At 39.6% G+C, this 17,977-nt stretch overlaps 1 protein-coding gene across 9 annotated transcripts; it reads left to right on the forward strand.

Annotated features, from left to right (window-relative positions):
• The first annotated feature begins 610 nt into the window (after window positions 1-610).
• Window positions 611-15,225, forward strand: LOC119894706 (kinesin-like protein KIF23). Of its 9 annotated transcripts, none has more exons than XM_038707359.1 (24): window positions 611-678; window positions 1,588-1,654; window positions 2,048-2,176; window positions 2,324-2,429; window positions 3,659-3,795; window positions 3,899-4,011; window positions 4,159-4,329; window positions 5,306-5,347; window positions 5,748-5,860; window positions 6,207-6,328; window positions 6,485-6,587; window positions 6,732-6,811; window positions 6,930-7,049; window positions 7,308-7,467; window positions 7,612-7,773; window positions 8,088-8,254; window positions 8,383-8,556; window positions 10,141-10,344; window positions 10,604-10,951; window positions 12,497-12,730; window positions 12,957-13,045; window positions 14,105-14,165; window positions 14,392-14,426; window positions 14,583-15,225. In XM_038707359.1, exons 1-24 carry the CDS (start codon window positions 665-667, stop codon window positions 14,596-14,598), a joined length of 2,967 nt encoding a protein of 988 aa, XP_038563287.1. In that variant the 5' UTR covers window positions 611-664; the 3' UTR covers window positions 14,599-15,225. The 9 variants fall into 9 exon arrangements, with proteins under 9 accessions (XP_038563287.1, XP_038563286.1, XP_038563293.1 ...); XM_038707358.1 differs by having other exon boundaries at window positions 612-678; window positions 7,609-7,773; XM_038707365.1 differs by lacking the exon at window positions 10,604-10,951 and having other exon boundaries at window positions 612-678.
• The last annotated feature ends 2,752 nt before the right edge of the window (window positions 15,226-17,977 follow it).

Below are 17,977 nucleotides of genomic sequence, written 5' to 3' on the forward strand. Positions count from 1 at the left end.
GTTTCAACATAATGTTTGATTTCCATCTTAAAATGTAGTAATGTAGTAATTGTGGTTTCTTCTAAGACTATTTGCACCATTGTGAATATAATATTTTCCATATAAAATAAAGAGTTCAAAAGATATTCATTTACAATCAATATCAATATTGTCATCATAAAATTATGACTCTTTCCGCAAATTAATAGATGAACCAGTCAGTAGGTAATATTCTAGTAATATTCTAAATCCAACCAAAATCATTTTGTACAAATACAATCATAAATAAATGACAAATGGTTTCAGCCTTATGGTTGCAAAACGTACATTTTTCCACAATATCATTCTGAACCTTGAAATAACCTGGTTCACAGGATAAATCGAATGTATAATTTAAATGAAATTCTTCTTTGTTGGTTAGACAATATTGCTTTGTAATATTGTAATAATGTAATATTTTCAAATCTAGTTGCAAAATAGCTCTGCAGACATCCCAGGTAAAATGTGCAGTTTCTGAGATGACACGGGTAACGTGCTGGAGGCGGGACTTCCGCTGCTGAACGCCGTGTCTGTCCTGTGATTGGTTGAAATTTCAGACACCCGGAAAAACGTTTCACAAGAGCGAATTTTTCAAATCGAGAAGAGGCGCTCTTGTGAGCAACGGAGAAGTTTACCAACACAAACAATGCAGAAAACAGGGTGAGCATTACCATCTTCCACATTTAGCTTTAACAGATTAAAACCTACGCAGTGTGTGAAAACGTTGCAAAACTTTTCAGGTATCTAACGGAACCTAGCCGTTGTTCTTTAGAAAAAGAGTAACGTTAAATCAGGGTAACGACAAGGATTAGCCTCCTAATGTTAGCACAGATAGCTGTCCAGCCAGCTAACGTTAGCTGACTCTTAATATTGGTGTTTAAGCTCAGCATTCAGTTTTCAACTAACGCTGTTATTCATATCATATTTCTGTGAAATGGCAAACATGTTTTGGTTATCTTAACGTTAACGTGGCAAATGTAATGTTCATGTTATCATACCAACACCTGTGAATTGCCGTTAGAAAGTAACACCTGAGCTCGCTTAACTTACCTGGTTATCGTAGCAGGGTTTTTTTATTATTTATTTTACTAGGAAGTCCCATTTAGATCAGAAAATATTTTAAGCAACATAAACATGTAATAACAGTTAACTGAAAAGAAGTTAAGGTTAAGCGACAGAGTAAAGTAGGCACGCTTCACACTAAGATATATGGCTAAAAGTATGGGGACACATGTGCACAGATGTACTGTTGGTCTGGTTTGGCCTCTTATGATTTGGCTTTGGCCGTCCTGTCTTTACATGACAATCCACAGAACTATAAAGAAATATTTTTCTGACTTTGGTGTGAAAGAGCTTGCACAGAGCCCTGACGTCCACCCCATCCGGTAGAGCTCCTGCATGAATAGGGCCCTAGTGTGAGAGACAGTAAGGTTCAGGTGTTTTTTGGCCATGGTAAGGTAACATACTTGGTGAATTATCTGTACAGACATGTATCTAACAATACATTTAATGTAGGATACGTTTTTTTTGTTTGTTTGTTTGTTATATTGACTGTATCATCACTTACAGCAAAGGGAAGACTCCACGGAGGCCTGGCCAAAAAAAGGCAACCAACATAGAGAAAGATCCTGTTGGGGTAAGTTAACACAGATTACTTTGTTATTTCTCAAAGTGAAGCAATATCACAAAACGGTCGCAGTAAAAGGGCATCATGTTTGCCTATTTAAGCCCTCAGTAGAAATTAAAGGAAAATTTACCCTAAAACAAAAACTTACATTGTGCTAATCTAGTGATTCTTACAAACGCAACATATCAAGACACGTCAGAAGGTGATGCTTTTTGAAGACATTGTAGGCTCATAGAGTCTTTGAGGTATCAAATGAGGTTGATTTTAATGTGCTTCTACCAGCTCTTTTGTGCTGTTCAACTTATGGACAGACTTCAAATCCATATATACATATGTCAAAAGTGAGCTGTACAGATTTGGCCTAGAATTGTTTCAAGAATGTATTTAATGTTGTGTGTATAGGTATATTGCCGTATACGTCCACTTGGAGCAGAAGATGAGGAATGTTGTGTTGAGATGATCAGTAGCTCCACAATTCAGCTACATGCTCCTGATGGCCTTAAAGCCAACCGTAATGGGGAATACAAAGAGGTAAGTGTGTTGTAGTGGTATTCAGCAGAGGCCGGACACTTTTTAAGACACAAATTAATACATGATAATAATTATGGCTCTCACTGTATATTTTCTATTGAATGGCATTTACATGTACCGTATATTCTGTCTTTGTTTATTGTTTAGACACAGTACTCCTTTAAAAAAGTATTTGGTATTAATACCACGCAAATGGAGCTGTTTGAGGATGTTGCCAAGCCACTGGTAGATGATCTTATTCGTTGTAAGAATGGTAAGTGAGTTTCGAGTTTTTGAAGCATAAAATGTTTGATGTTTATTGTATAGAATCCCATAAATGTACTTTTTATTCTCTCTATTGCTGAAAGGATTAGTTGGTCAACAGAAAATTGAAAACAAATTTTGAAAATTGATTATGTTTATCAAGCAAATGTCTAAACATTTGCAAATTTCACCTTCACAGATGTGACATGGCTACTTTTTTTTATATAATTTTAAATTAAAAAACCTTGGGGTTTTGACTGTTACACATGTTGTAAAACATCAATTAAAAGCCTAAGCCTCCAATTAGACACCTATCCCTTTTACTGGCCTGGGGTGGCTATGTGTTTTGACAAAAACCGTAAGAAGCCTGGTCTGGTTTTCAAAGAAGTTCTCTAAATGTATTAAACCTCTTAAAGCTCACTGGGTTGCCTGCTTGAGCTAGCTAAGGTGCTTAGATCACTCGTACAAATATAAGTGTTTACTTTTGTCAGTAGGGACATGCTGCACGTTAGTTTGGTTGGATTCTCCACAGTTCAGTGGTTAGTTCATTTTACAGAAATAATGAGCACCAAAGTATAATTCATAAACAAGAGAGACAAAAAAAAGTTGACTCCCTACCTTTGAAGTGGTCAAAGTCCAAATATGTGTCCATTCCTCAATTATTTATATTCATTTAGTCCATAAGGGTCCACATATCAAAAGTATCAAAGCGTTTTTTGAAGTTAAAATAACCTTTGGATTTCATCATTTCTAAGGTAGTCTCTGTCTCTCGGTCTCTCTTGCTAAGTTCCCACATCATGCACTGAGGTAAATATTTAGCTTACCTAGCATTCGCCATAAAGTATTGGGTGTTGCCCCCTTTTTGCAACGATTCATGGCTCTCTCAGCTCTTCTATAAAACCAAACAAACGACCACACTTCAGATTTAGTCCTCTGAGGACTAGGCTGAAAAATCTCCGGAGAATTGTCACTTTCTTCTGTCATGTTGTCATTGACCTAAAACAAACCCATCTTAGGCGCCCATATCTGGGAGATTGTTGCTAGCTTCAGTTAATGCTGGACAGTATTACTGTAAGTAAGCGGAGTAATTGAATATGGTTTCAATGATAATTAAAATTTGTAACCGTATCACTGGTAACTGTTTCATCCCTGTTTTACAATGTATATCATATATCACTGACATCAGCTCTAATCCTCTCTGAAAAGTGGTTATGTATTTGTTATATTCTATGTTCATAGGTCTGCTATTTACATATGGTGTTACTGGAAGTGGTAAGACCTTCACCATGACCGGCTCACCTGGGGAAGGTGGACTCCTCCCCCGTTCTCTAGACATGCTCTTCAACAGCATCAGCCCCTTTCAGGCAAAAAGATTTGTAAGACTTTCATTTGTTGGTGTTTTGCGTACTTGGTTTCTAAAATAAAAGATTTCATTTTTGGAAATGTTTTTACTTGAACCTTAACTTTAACCTTCATCAGGTGTTTAAACCAGATGACAAAAATGGCATGGAGATCCAGGGTCAAGTTGACGCTCTCCTGGAGAGACAGAAGCGAGACAGTCAGCAGTCAGTGCCTAAAACACCATCCTCCAGGTAGCTTCAAGTCATTTTATTTTACTTTTTACTTTTCTAGTCTGTGGTGTTCACTCAAGTACTGATAAAATTGAAAGAAACAGACTTTTTAAAGTACATTTTGACTGATGCTAATCTTATTGCTTTTCTTTGGGTTTGTTCTTTTAGACAGAAGGCTGACCCGGAATTTGCGGATATGATCAGCCCAGAGGAAGCATGTAAATCTGAGAATGTGGATGAAGACTGTTGTTACAGCGTTTTTGTGTCCTACATTGAGGTTTACAATAACTATATCTATGATCTCCTCGAAGATGCTCCGTTTGACCCAATCAGATCAAAGTAAGGGGTAGCATAAATGAGTGAATGCTATTTGAAACACAATGTTGAGGGATTGTCTGCACAGTAAGGCTGAACGATTAATCGATTTGAAATCGAAATTGCAATTTGAAAGAACGCGATTAGCTAATCGTGAAGACTGCGATTAAAATGTAGATGAATTATACAGTGCATCTGACCCATCTTTAAACAGTCATGCAGTTGCAAATTCATTCCGTTGTCATCCTTGTGTGACAGATCGCCTCCTGTTACGGTCCTACTTACCAGTCAGAGCGGGCACAGGACATGTACATTTTACAACAACAAACGAAACATATGATAAAGGCGCCAGCTGAACCGACACAGACAGTGGCTGTTCTGCGATTTTTGTCTGGCGTCAACTCACACTGAAGTGTTTCAGCAGCGGAGCGTTTAGATTTTGCTTATTTGTTCAGTTGTCCTTGATTTTTGCGGCTTGATTTTTGTGCTTCTAATATGCTTAAGTAGGCTACGTAGTTAAATTGTGTCTTCTTTTTTTTTTGGTCTGTTTTAACTGTTTATTGTTGATGTATGATTGGGAGTCTGCACGGGGTGTTTTTATTTTGAAAATTGACCGGATTCTCTATGCCGTTCTGTGTCTGACTTCCTGCCTGTTTCATCTGCTCTGTGCTGCTTGACGCGGCTTCTGGAAGTGAATATTAAACTTTAGCAAAACTTCAATAAAAACATCGCAAATTTTCCCCAAATCATTCAGCCCTACTGTACAGTTTATTTTTATCCATTATTTGTGGGGCTGTTGATGCATTAGATGGCTCTGTCCACACATTGAGTTGTGTTACACAGCTACCCAACTGCACCCACACAGCTAAGCTCTACTAATGCGCACCACAAATGTCTTTCTAGTAGCTGTTCAACCACTTGCGTTCCATTTATATTCATAGAGAGAGAAAAAGTTTTTGATTGTTCACAAGATGCACTTTAAAAATCCTGTTTTTGTTAGGTGGCTTGGTGGCGGCACGCCTGTACGGAACAATGAGTTCATGTATGTGGCCAGTAAACGTGCATTACACAGTACTCTGTTTATTTGTAGTCGTAACTTGGCTGTAGCTGATATATTGTGTAGGTCATCAGTGCATTTCCATCCTTTTAATCCAAACCCCTATAAATAGCATAGGTGTAGCTTTCTAGCTTTGTGTTATTTTGGTCGCTGTTGTCTTTAAAGATTGGCTCCCTGAATGGCTAAAGCTTGTGTGCAAACCCAGTGTGCATGTGTTTGTAGCCCTAAATGTGCTTCTCTGTCTCCCTAAATTGTATTTTATTTTTATGTTGACACTAACATCAAGTATTTGTCATTTTAGCTTTTGCTCCTTGTCTTACTAAAGTGAAGCATCATTGTGTTACATTGCTTATGTATGTTGATTATTTTCATAAACTTTTTTCAGACCACCTCAATCTAAGAGTCTCCGTGAAGATCAGAATCATAACATGTATGTGGCTGGATGCACGGAAGTTGAAGTAAAATCTACAGAGGAGGCTTTTGAAGTCTTTTGGAAGGGTGAGTGGTTATAATAACTCTCTATATTTGTATTATATTGCATGTTATCATGTGTGTTCCCCTAATACGCATACCAATTTTAATCTCAAAGTTTTTTTAAGGTTTTAAACTGTTTTTATTCCTAATTTCTGTCTTCTTGATGATGGAATCCATAAAAAATAGTTGAACATAATGATTATTAAAAAGAGTTTTACTAAATGTCTGTATTACACACAGAGAGGCAGCCATGACTTTTCTTTGGTATAATGTCCATGCAGAGCTGATATGTTGCACAGCAATTAATCAGTTGTCTTTATAAAGAAATGTTTTGACCTCCTATTTTTTTTCTGCTGTTTTCTGTCTCCAGGACAAAAGAAAAGGAGGATAGCCAACACTCAACTCAATCGTGAATCCAGTCGCTCCCACAGTGTGTTCACAGTGAAGCTGGCCCAGGCACCACTTGATGCTGATGGGGACCACATTCTACAGGTGACAAGTTACACATTAAAATGTATTTGTTTTTCATGACACATGTATATTCAAAGAAAGCTAGCTTTTTCAATGTAAGCTTAAAAAGCACGCCAAATAAGTACACATTACTCCAGCTCGTATTTGGTGATTGCTGACAGTGTCATTAAATTGCAGGACAAAAACCAGGTGAATGTGAGCCAGCTGTGTCTGGTTGACTTGGCAGGCAGCGAGCGCACCAGCAGAACCAAAGCAGAGGGAAGCCGTCTCCGTGAAGCAGGTCAGTTCGTTCCTTACTGTGGGCTTCTCTAAAGTCAACCAGAGGCTTTTTCTTTGTATCTGCAGATTTTCAATGTATTTAGTAATAATGTCCGTTTAGACACTAAATGTCTCAAGTAATGTCTAATCTACATCTCATTTACAGGTAATATTAACCAGTCCTTGATGACACTGCGCACATGTATGGAAGTGTTGCGTGAAAACCAGATGTGTGGAACTAATAAGGTTGGTGTTTTATTACTTGTTCATCATTGGTTTTATTTTTATCTAATATGAATCTTTAGTCTTATCATTGATACATTTCCAGTAGGTGCAGTTTCACTGAGCTTTTATTTTATTCCAGATGGTGCCATACAGGGACTCTAAAGTTACCCTTCTGTTTAAAAACTACTTTGATGGAGAAGGAAAAGTCAGAATGATTGTGTGTGTCAATCCAAAAGCTGATGATTATGACGAAACTATGGTAAGACATTGTATTTGTGTTGCAGGATGGTTTGAATGTAAATTGTTATCTCTTTAATCTCACTTGCTTTCCTGGAAAAACTATTGTAAGAGCTGGCTGCCATCAAACCACAATAGGAAATATCTATATCGCCCAAATATACAGATTTCCTCCATGATTACTGTTGACGCTTTGAAACTCAGCTGTTTCCCTAAAAACATAATTTTTAAGGAAGTAAGGGAGCATACTTCTGATAGTATTGCATTGTATGTTCTGCAGCTGGTAATGCGCTTTGCAGAGATGACCCAGGAGGTGGAGGTGGCACGCCCCGTCGACCGCCCAATCTGCGGCCTTGCTGCAGGACGCAGACACAGAAACCAGGCCTTCAGAGATGAGCTGTCACGTCACCTGGAAGAGCGAGGAGGCCCTAGTGATGCAGGTAATTCAACCTCAAGTCTGTACTTGTGCTCATGTCATGCTGTTTTCTTATGTTAAATATGGAGTTTAGAAATGCAGCTGTTTTATTTACTCTGTGTAACTAATTCTACACAAACTTTTTCGTGACTTCTCATTCACACAGTAGATGACCCCATTCTGCTGACTCAGCTTATGGAAAGCCTTCCAGCCCTGCCTTCTTGTGAGCTGGTGGACCCAGCTGATGATCAGACGTTACCCCGCCTGATTGAGGTCCTGGAACGGAGGCAACATATCCGTCAGATGATGACAGAGCAGTTACACAAAACTGGTACAGGCCCATTTTCTACAGCAAAAATAATTGTCTGGTGTAGTAGAGTATTTCTGATTTTAGGCAGCAGTGGATGAATACATTTATTCAGCACAGCAATGACATGTCATTTTTAGAAGGCAACATTTATTCAAAATATGGCTGACCACATCAGTTAATGAGAGTGGTAGTTGACTCCCATTCCAGTCTAATCACTGAACTGTGATATTTTTTGTTGTATGCAGGAAAAAGGACCATTTGTCACTATGAAGTTGAGTTTAAAAACATTTCAAGCTAAATAAAAACTGCTTAGATGAATGCTTTTTCTCCTACAGCCAGTACACTAAAGTCCATGCTTCAGCAGTTTGACGGTCAGCTCAGTGCAAAGGAGACCTACTTACATGATCAACAAAGCAAACTGTGCGAGAAAGACAAAGTCATCACCAACCAGAGGACGGAGATAGAACGATTAGAGAAAAAATCCACAACTTTGGAATACAAGGTGTTGTCTCTTTGACTTAGAAAACTCTCATTCTACTCTTCTCTACATTTGGTTTACAACATTTTAAACATGCTTATAAAAGTAAGGACATGTGAATTCACTCTCTCCCTACTGGTCCCCCTCTTCAGATCGATATCCTGCAGAAGACAACAGATATGTATGAGCAGGATACGCGTTCACTTCGGCAGGAGCTGGAGACCCGGGATCAAAAGCTGCAGAGAGAGCTGTCAGAGAGGAGGCGCATGGAGCAGCGAATGCAGGGCATGGTGACAGACACCAAACTCAAGTGGGAGAAGGAGTGTGTAAGTGGAATTACGAACAGTGGCCCTGCTGTTTAGTAACATTTGGTATGTGTCTTGGGGGTTGCACATACTTCAATACTACATTGATGCCATACTGTCCACTTTAGAGATATTGCCTGTTTTGTGTTCCAAACTATCGTTATTATATTGGCTTTAAAAATCCACTATCGGTAGACCTCTAGTGTGAACTGTGGAAAAAAATCCAGTTTATACTCATCCCTGGCTTTGTAAATGGGGAAGCAAATAAAGTGTCAGACTGAGCCACACAACACTATTCCAGCCATTATTTGTATGTCAGATAAAGGTAAATGACTTGCCCACGGACATTCAGCTTACTTTCTTGTTCCCCAAGACATGCTGTTGTTGTGTTGTTTGCTATAGTAGCAGGAAATTTGTGATTATCGCTGTCTGGAGCTGGTGTGCTCGCTCTGGGAATGTCTCTCTGCATGTTGGCTTCGCAGCAGATGTTTTACCCATCGTTGTGGCCCCTGCTCTGAAGTCATTCTGCTCTGTGTGTGGAGCTCAACCTGCCCATGTGCAAAAAAAGCACTAACAGAGCAGAAGAGAGAAAGGGGAAATGCAGAGAGGCAAAAATCAAAACTCAGTTTACATCCACACTACTATGTTTTTGTTTTAAAACACAACACATTTACACCTGCCGTCCAGAATAAAAAGGCAAATCCGAAGACCTAAACAGAAGTTTGAAAACACTGCTGAGCCTGTTTTCGTTTTAAACCCTGGGGCAGTGTATTATTGCAGACAGGCGAAAACATAGGACTTTGGAAATGATGACACAGACACTCACAGCTTCCTGATTGGGTCTTATAATTCATGCAAAGCAAAAACACAATGCTAGTGACAATGTTTTTGTTTTGGTATGTTTATTAAAATATTTTTACTGTGCAAATAACACTTTAACACTTGTACTGTTCATATCGCTGTATTTGCTTTCCGCTCCCACAGTCGCTTTGTACTCTTGTGTTACTTTTGGTAACACTTGCACCTTATTGATGGTCCATGCAAAAAATCTATGGTGTGGTTATTTGCCAATGCTATTCTTCGTTCTTCTGTAGTAGTACTTTTTTCTTTCACTAAAACTTCTGCACTCGCATACCCAATGTACGGGACGGCCATTTGTGTGTTTTCAGTCGTTTTAATCAATTCTGAAATGCAGGTAAAACGCTGGTGTGGACGGAGATAGTAGTGTGGATGTAAACTCAGAGCTGGGTTTTCAGTGGCGTCGCTAGTGCCCAGCCAAAGGCTCCGCATTCTCGGAGTAATTATTGGCTGAAATTTTAATACCAGAGCAAGGATTACATTTTCTTATCAACCAATAATATTTCGACCACAAACCATGCATCCCTAAAAATAAAAAAATTCTTCAAAGAACAAAAAAGCCTGAGACAGATGATCCCTTGTCCTCACTTTATTTACTATGTTTTGCTCCTCAAACCCTCATCAGGTAAAATTCTTGTTAATTTAGAAAGCAGAAATGTGAGCCACTATACCTCAAGAGAATTTTTTCGTATTGGATTAAATGATGAGACTGTGACTAAATATTTCCCCCTGGTGTTTTCCAATTAGGAGAGGCGAGTGAACGCCAAGCAGCTGGAAATGCAAAACAAGTTGTGGGTAAAGGATGAAAAGTTGAAGCAGCTCAAGGCCATAGTGACTGAGAGCAGTGCCGGCAGCTGTTCCACTGAGCGTCCAGAGAAGCCTGAGAGGCCTTCAAGGGAGAGAGATTGCATCATAGCTCAGAAGAGGTCCGCCTCACCATCACCACGTCCTGTGAGTTATTTATTCTCTAATATTGCCTGTTTCATCAGTGTGCACTTCACCACTCTCTTAAGAAACTTTATTTACTGTGGTAATTTTGCATGCTACTAATTATTGTCATAATCTTAAACTTGAATTCTAAAATTTCTATGCTCACTGTGCACAGCAGCTTCTATTACTAGAACTGGACTGGACATCTATTACTTTATTGTGTATTTGCATAGCCCCTAACATCCACAATGCTTGGCCCCACTCCCTCGTCACTTTTCAGGACTTCAGCCAAACTCCTACTCACCAAAATCGAGCCAGTATTAGGGCAGTTCAGGACCCTTACCCCACCTCCACCTCTACCTCCACCATCTCCTCCTCTTCCTCCTCCTCCTTCTCTTCAGCGTATCCTTCAGTAGCCTCCTGTATCTCTGATTGGGAGCAGAGGTTCCCTGTAGACTCAAACAGCCAAGCTAGGCACACGGGAACTCCGCAGTACAGGAGCCGGACTCCTGCCCTATGCCACGGCACCAGCAGCGTGGGTCGCAGGAGAGGCCAGCGCTGGGCCCCAGACACCGAGGCCCCCGCTACGACTCTTGTCCATGGGCTAGACCTTGAGGCAGGCACAAGGGTTAGTGTGTGTGTTAGAACCTAGATGTCCTTGAGAATATGTTTAGTTTTTCTCTGTGTACCTGTAGTTTAAGCCTTGCCTTAGTGTGGAACTGCATCTAGTAGAAGTGCTGCATCAGTGTAGGCTATCCAGACAGACTGATCTGTTGTGCTTGTCTCATCTTGACTTGCATCTGAATTCTTATGTGTATTTATATCTTGTTTGTAGTTCTTTCTATGGCCAGCTGCTCTCTAGAAATGCTTTTTCCTTGCACACATTTTCAGTAGCATCAGTTGACAATAACTGACCATCACCACTAAAATGTCTATGAAGATTCTCAGTCATCCAGGTCATAGTTATCAAGGTTAACAGTTGCCCTTGATTTTAACCTTCGTTGGACACCACTAAAATAAAGACACACAGATACCAAAAAACAATAATGTAGCAGCAGCAGTATTTAAAATGACTGAATATTTTATTTTTATCTAACCAGTATTCATTAAAAGTACTTATATCTCTGCCACTTTTCAACACAAAGTAACTCCCTTGCGTGTCAGTACCTTTCTCTTGTTGTAGTTGAGTGAGTAAGTAAAATGTATTTAATATAGCACCTTTCACAGAGCAAGTCAAAGTGCTTTACAATGATAAAATCAAACAATCATAACAATAAACAGTGGAGCAATCAGACAATCATACATAATCATCAAACATTATAAAGGCATCAATCAATACAATTAATGTATTTGTGTATATTAACAGGCGCATAAATCAAAATTAAGGCATTTTGTATTTTAAAGAGAACATGAATATTTAAAAGTTTACAGGGAGACAAAGGCCTGTTTTAAATTAAAAAAAAAAAAAAAAAAGTCTTCAGCTGATTTTTGAATGCTTCGACTGAGACCTCAGAGCGTAGATCTGACGGAAGAGTATTCCACAGTGTTGGTGCAAACACTTGGAAAGCACAGTCACCTCTAGTTTTGAGACGTGCATGCGGTACAGCTCATAGGCCATGTTCTGAGGATCTTAGTGGTAATATACGGGTGCAGCATGTCGGAGATGTACCCGGGTGCCTGACCATGCAGCGCTCTGTATGTTAAAACAAGCACTTTGAATTGAATCCTAAATTTAACAGGGAGTCAGAAAAATGCACATTTCTGTATAACCTTTACTCTTAAAACAGACCCCTCTGAACAACCAGAGACCACACTATCTCTGTGTGCTGTCTGCTTGCATATCCATCTCACCTTTTTTACCCCTGACCAGTTTGCATGCCTGTTAATGAAAATATGTATTGCTGGAAGGCCAGAATATTGTTTGGGATGTGATTTAGAGTCTGTGTGGACGGATACAATGCCACCACCACCCACCCAAAATGTAAAAAATTATATCCAAAGGGACATGCCCTGTCCTTCTTGAACTTCCAATAGTACATTTATTTTCAATATACAACCTAACACTTTCTAATGATCGACCATCACTACTAACCCCACCAAACATTTAATGATCCCTGCTGGTGTCACATGTGGGTAACTTCCTGGTTTGTCTTTCTCGCACTGGGATCACCAGACGGCCCCTCCAGTTCGTCCAACGCACAGACGCTCACATTCTGCGGGTGGGGAGAAATGGGTAGACCACAAACCACCTTCTAATTTGGACCTAGACACGGTCATGCAGCCAATCATACCCAATGCAATCAAGGTGTCGACCCCGAACGAGAAAGCTCTGTCTAAATGTCACAAGTATGTGCTTAGACATCAAGAGCTTGCCTCAGACGGGGAGATCGAGACCAAATTGATCAAGGTAAAATTACATAATTGCTTAATTTTAGACTTCTGATGATTTTAAATCTTGCATGAACTTGATTTTGATTTAATCACATCTGTTAGATTTCACATTGCAATCCTGTTTCAGATATTTATGGGACAGTGCTACCTTTTTCACTGTTGATTGTAAGTATGTGTTTCTTCCTGTATTCTCGTTTGGACATTTGTGAGGTTTGTTTTTTTTGTTTTTTTCACTTCCTCAGGGCAATGTTTTTAAGACCAGAGGCGGAGGACAAGCTGTGCAGTTCACCGACATTGAGACACTAAAACAAGAGTGCCCAACATCATCAAGGTACAGTATTTGCCCAAGTAATACAGGTTGTGATATGTATGTGTACAGAGCAGTATGCCATTAGCTATGAGACAGTAACAAAATAATGCATTTACTGTTATAATACTGTTACTAAATGCTCCATACACCTAGTTTTGGTATATTTGAGCACCATGTCAGGATTTCAGGTCCAACAATAATCTTGAAAGGTAAAGTTAAAAGTAACTTGTTTTTTTGTTTGTCAATAAATTAGTATAAACATGTATTTAGGCTCCACACCCTTAAAGTCTCTGCAGCAAGATACCTCTGCAACAGAGCCAGTATAGTGTCTTTTAGCAGGGCTGTGTAGTAGTTTTCTTATGATGCGCTTGGTAGAACATTTTTGCGAGCAAAAAAATGTCTTAATGACAGGTCAGTTGTCGAGCCATTTTGGCATATATGGTGATTTGCTAAATTGTTGTTAAACACATGCTATATGTTCATGGGTCATGCAGAAGTTATTTTTGTTTTTGAAATTGTCTTTTTGGAACTGTTGATTGGGTGGGTGAGTAATTTCAATGCGCATGGGCAGTAGGAAAAAAGTCACACGGGAGAATTGACGAGAGATCTGCAAGAGCCCTGTATTGTAACAAGTTTTTGACCGTGTTACGCAAAATGTTTTTGAGTAACTTGGTGGACTGGGCTGGTAATGGACCAAGCCTTTTGTATACTCTGAATTAAAAAGGTACACTCAAACCTTTGCTTGACTCTTTAGGATTTTTGGGTACATTGGGTACTCCTGGGGTGTGTATATTGGGACACACATGGGTAGACACGCGTCAGGCTGGGATGGACTTCTTGCAGAATAGTGGCCTTGGACTTTCTCATTGAAAACGCCCACGATAGTTGTCATTTAGTTCATGTTAACACCTGCAGAGATTTCAGAGAGTTACAAATTAATCCAGCCACTATCTCTTATATGATAAATGTCCGCAAATTCCAGTAACATCAATTGGGAGTTATTTGAAAAATGGAGTTCAAGTTGGGCAAATCCTTCATATGTTTTGTCCAAAGAACTGACGAAGCCCCTTTTTGTTTCAGTCGCAAAAGGCGATCTGGGTCTGCAGAAGGACCAGCTGAAATGGAGGACATAGAGAACAGGGTAAGCTCTTAATTAAATTTAAAAATATACAAAATGACTGTTAAACTATGCCTTCTAGTCATTTTAGTGTGCAAAAAATACTTTATAATATTCTTCAGGTATCAATTATGTCTCGTTACCCAATTATTTGAAAACAATTCTTAATTTAATATGAATTGGATAATTTGAGGTGTTACCTCAGTTAACCTAACTGTGTCAACCCTTTTCAACATTTTCCTCCCATTAGGCGCCGGTGACAAATACAAGCTATGGGTATCAAAAGTAAGCAAATGAATGCATGTGTGTGCGTTTGTGTTAATGTGTGCATGTACTGTTTACTATGTTATATAGATGACAATGTTGGAGCTGTTGCCTTGGATGTAAAAATAGCTTCTTCTTTTTTTTAAGGTTTGTACTTTTTTGTTTTCTTTCTTCCAGACGCAGAAAGCCCTAAGTTGCTGTACATATGAGAGAACTTTTTACTTCTTGAAAACACAAAAGATTTTGAACAGAACAGTGAGGGGACCGAAATGTGGAACTATGCATCTTTTTGAGTGTCAGAGAATTATATCTGATCTTATTACAAATGATTAGGGTGCAATTATAATTTAATCATAGCTAAAGGCAAATTGACATTGATTAAACAATGTATTTCAGTTGTAATTTGCTGGACTAGTGTGCTTTTTCCTTTTTTGAATGCAGGAATTATTACTTCTTAAAAAGACATGCACATATTAATATTCAGTGATAAGTGTAACGTTTTTTTACCTAATCTTTTTACTGCCTTTTACCCAAGTAATAGAATAAGCTTTAGAACAATGGAAAATTTAAAAATTTTGTCACTTTTGTTACTTACTCTTGAGGGATAAATAAAGTATTTATCTATCTACTTGATAGTGTCATTGAACATATGGCTGATTACAAAAATAGAGCACAGGAAGTAAGCTGTTAAGTAGGTTTGTTGAAATCACTCTCTGACTAACTGTAAATAAGTATGCTTTTTACCTCCTGTTTATTGAAACAACTCTTAAGAAGTGTAGCACACTGCTCTTTTGGTGACATTAAATTAGTTTGAACACTAGGTCTCGTCATAATGATTTTATAATCCACAAAGACTGGAGGATTTAAAGTCGCTTATCTTTAAGGGCTTGAACATATCCTCCTGAGACCCGACAATTCATTTATGTCCTCTGTGGCGGAAGTGGCACTGAGGGCTCTATTTAAGCACCATACATGTACCCTGTTTGAGTCCTAATGTACTGTGTAGAGTACATTCTGGGCTTTCTGGTGATGTCAAACAGATAGGGGTGTACAGTTGTGGTCAAAAGTTTTGAGAATGACACAAATATTAATTTTTTACAAAGTCTGCTGCCTTAGTGTTTATGATGGAAATTTGCAAATACTCCAGAATGTTATTTAGAGTGATCAGATGAATTGCAATTTAAAAAAAAAAAAAAGTCCCTCCTTTCAATAAAAATTAACTTAATCTTAAAAAAACATTTCCACTGCATTTTAGCCCTGCCACTAAAGGACCAGCTGACATCATGTCAGTGATTCATTAGCACAGGTGAGAGTGTTAACGAGGACCAGGCTTGAGATCACTCTGTCGTGCTGGTTGAGTTAGAATAACATACAGGAAGCTTTAAAAGGAGGGTGGTGCTTGAAATCATTGTTCTTCCTTTTTTTTAACCATGGTTACCTGCAAAGAGACACGTGCTGTCATTGCTTTGCACAAAAAGGGATTCACAGGCAACGATATTGCTGCTAGTAAGATTGCACCTAAATCAACTATTTATCGGATCATCAAAAACTTCAGGGAGAGAGGTTCATTTGTTATGAAGAAGGCTCCAGGGCATCAAAAAAAGTCCAGCAAGCGCCAGGACCGTCTCCTAAAGTTGATTCAGCTGCGGGATCGGGGCACCACCACTGCAGAGCTCAGGAATGGCTGCAGGCAGGTGTAAGCGCATCTTCACGCACAGTGAGGTGAAGACTTATGGAGGATGGCCTGGTGGCAAGAAAGGCAGCAAAGAAGCTACTTCTCTCCAGGAAAAACATCATTCCCGATTGGGGCATCTGGGGGGAAAAAGCTTGTGCGGAGAAGACGTGGTGAGCACTACTAATCTGTCCTGTGTCATGCCAACAGTAAAGCACCCTGAGACCATGTGTGGGGTTACTTCTCAGCCAAGGGAGTGGGCTCACTCACAATTTTGCCTAAACAGCCATGAATAAAGAATGGTACCAAAACATCCTCCAAGAGCAACTTCTCCCAACCATCCAAAAACAGTTTGGTGACAAACAATGCCTTTTCCAGCATGATGGAGCACCTTGCCATAAGGCTAAAGTGATAACTAAGTGGCTCAGGGAACAAAACATTGAAATTGGGTCCATGGCCAGAAAACTCCCCGGACCTTAATCCCATTGAGAACTTGTGGTCATTCTTCAAGAGGCGGGTGGACAAGCAAAAAACCACAAATTCTGTTGAACTTTGAGAATTGATTATGCAAGAATGGGCTGCCATTTGTCAGGATGTGGCCCATAAGTTAATTGACAGCATGCCAGGGTGAATTGCAGAGGTCTTGAAAAGGAAGGGTCAACACTGCAAATATTGACTCTTTGCATAAACTGAATGTAATTGTCAATAAAAGCTTTTGACACTTGAAATTAAATGCTTGCGATTATACTTCAGTATACCATAGTAACATCTGACAAACGCATATACACAATATAACAGGTTATATAATGAAACTGCGCTTAGTAACTCCTTCTGCTACATAGTAGACAATATACATTAATTATCATTATTATACATTAATCATTATAAAAATGGTAAACAGAAATAAACAATATTCAATGATCAATAGAGCAGTGTGAGGATGACTGTGTTTAAGAGTCTGATAGCTTGGGGGGAAAAAACTGCTCTGCAGTCTGGTGGTAAGGCAGCTGAAAAATCTCTTCCCAGAAGGCAGCAGGGTGAACAGGCTGTGGGTGGGGTGGGTACTGTCCTTCAGTATCCTTTGGGCTCTGCGTAGGCACCTCACCTCACCGATCTCACTGTTGCTCGGGAGATGGGTACCAATGATCTTCTGAGCAGTTTTAATCACCCGCTGCAGGGCCCTCCAGTCTTGGGCCGTGCACATCCCATGCCAGTTTATGATGTTTCCAGTCAGGATGCTTTCTATTGCTCCTCTGTAAAAGCTGAGAAGAACTTGGCATGGGAATTTGGCCTTCTTAAGCTTCTTCAAGACCTACAGTCATTTCTGAGCTTTCTTCACCATCGTGGAAATGTGAGATGACCATGTCAGGTTCTCTGATCTGAAACTTCACCTGCTCCACCTCAGCACCACTGATGTAGACAGGAGTGTATGTCTTTATCTCCTTCTTCCTGAAATCAACGATCAGCTCATTTGTTTTGCTGACGTTTAGCAGTAGGTTGTTCTCTGAGCACCACTCTGCAAGATTTCCTCATGATATGAAGTGTCATCGTTATTTGAAATCCGGCCAGTGATGGTGGTGCCGTCCGCAAACTTCACAACAGAGTTCTCTCCATGTCAGGAGATGTAGTCGTGGGTGACCAGGAGGGGGCTGAGCATACAGCCCTGGGGGGTCCAGTGTTGAGCACTTGAGTGGAGGAGGTGTCGCCACCAATCCGAACTGACTGGGGTCTGTTTGTGAGTGTTGTATTTAAACCCAGAGTGCTGCGTTAGCTGATCATATTCAATTGGAGATTGTGTTGAATGCTAAGCTGAAATCCACAAACAGCATTCTGATGTAGGTGGTGTTTTTCTCAAGGTGTGAGGGATTGTATCTGTGGATCTGTTGGTTCTGAAAGCAAA

The sequence above is a fragment of the Micropterus salmoides genome, unplaced genomic scaffold (genome assembly GCF_014851395.1).
Source record: "Micropterus salmoides isolate LMB-PRFRI ecotype aquatic unplaced genomic scaffold, ASM1485139v1 Ms_hic_scaffold_864, whole genome shotgun sequence".
Classification (NCBI taxonomy): Eukaryota; Metazoa; Chordata; class Actinopteri; order Centrarchiformes; family Centrarchidae; genus Micropterus; species Micropterus salmoides.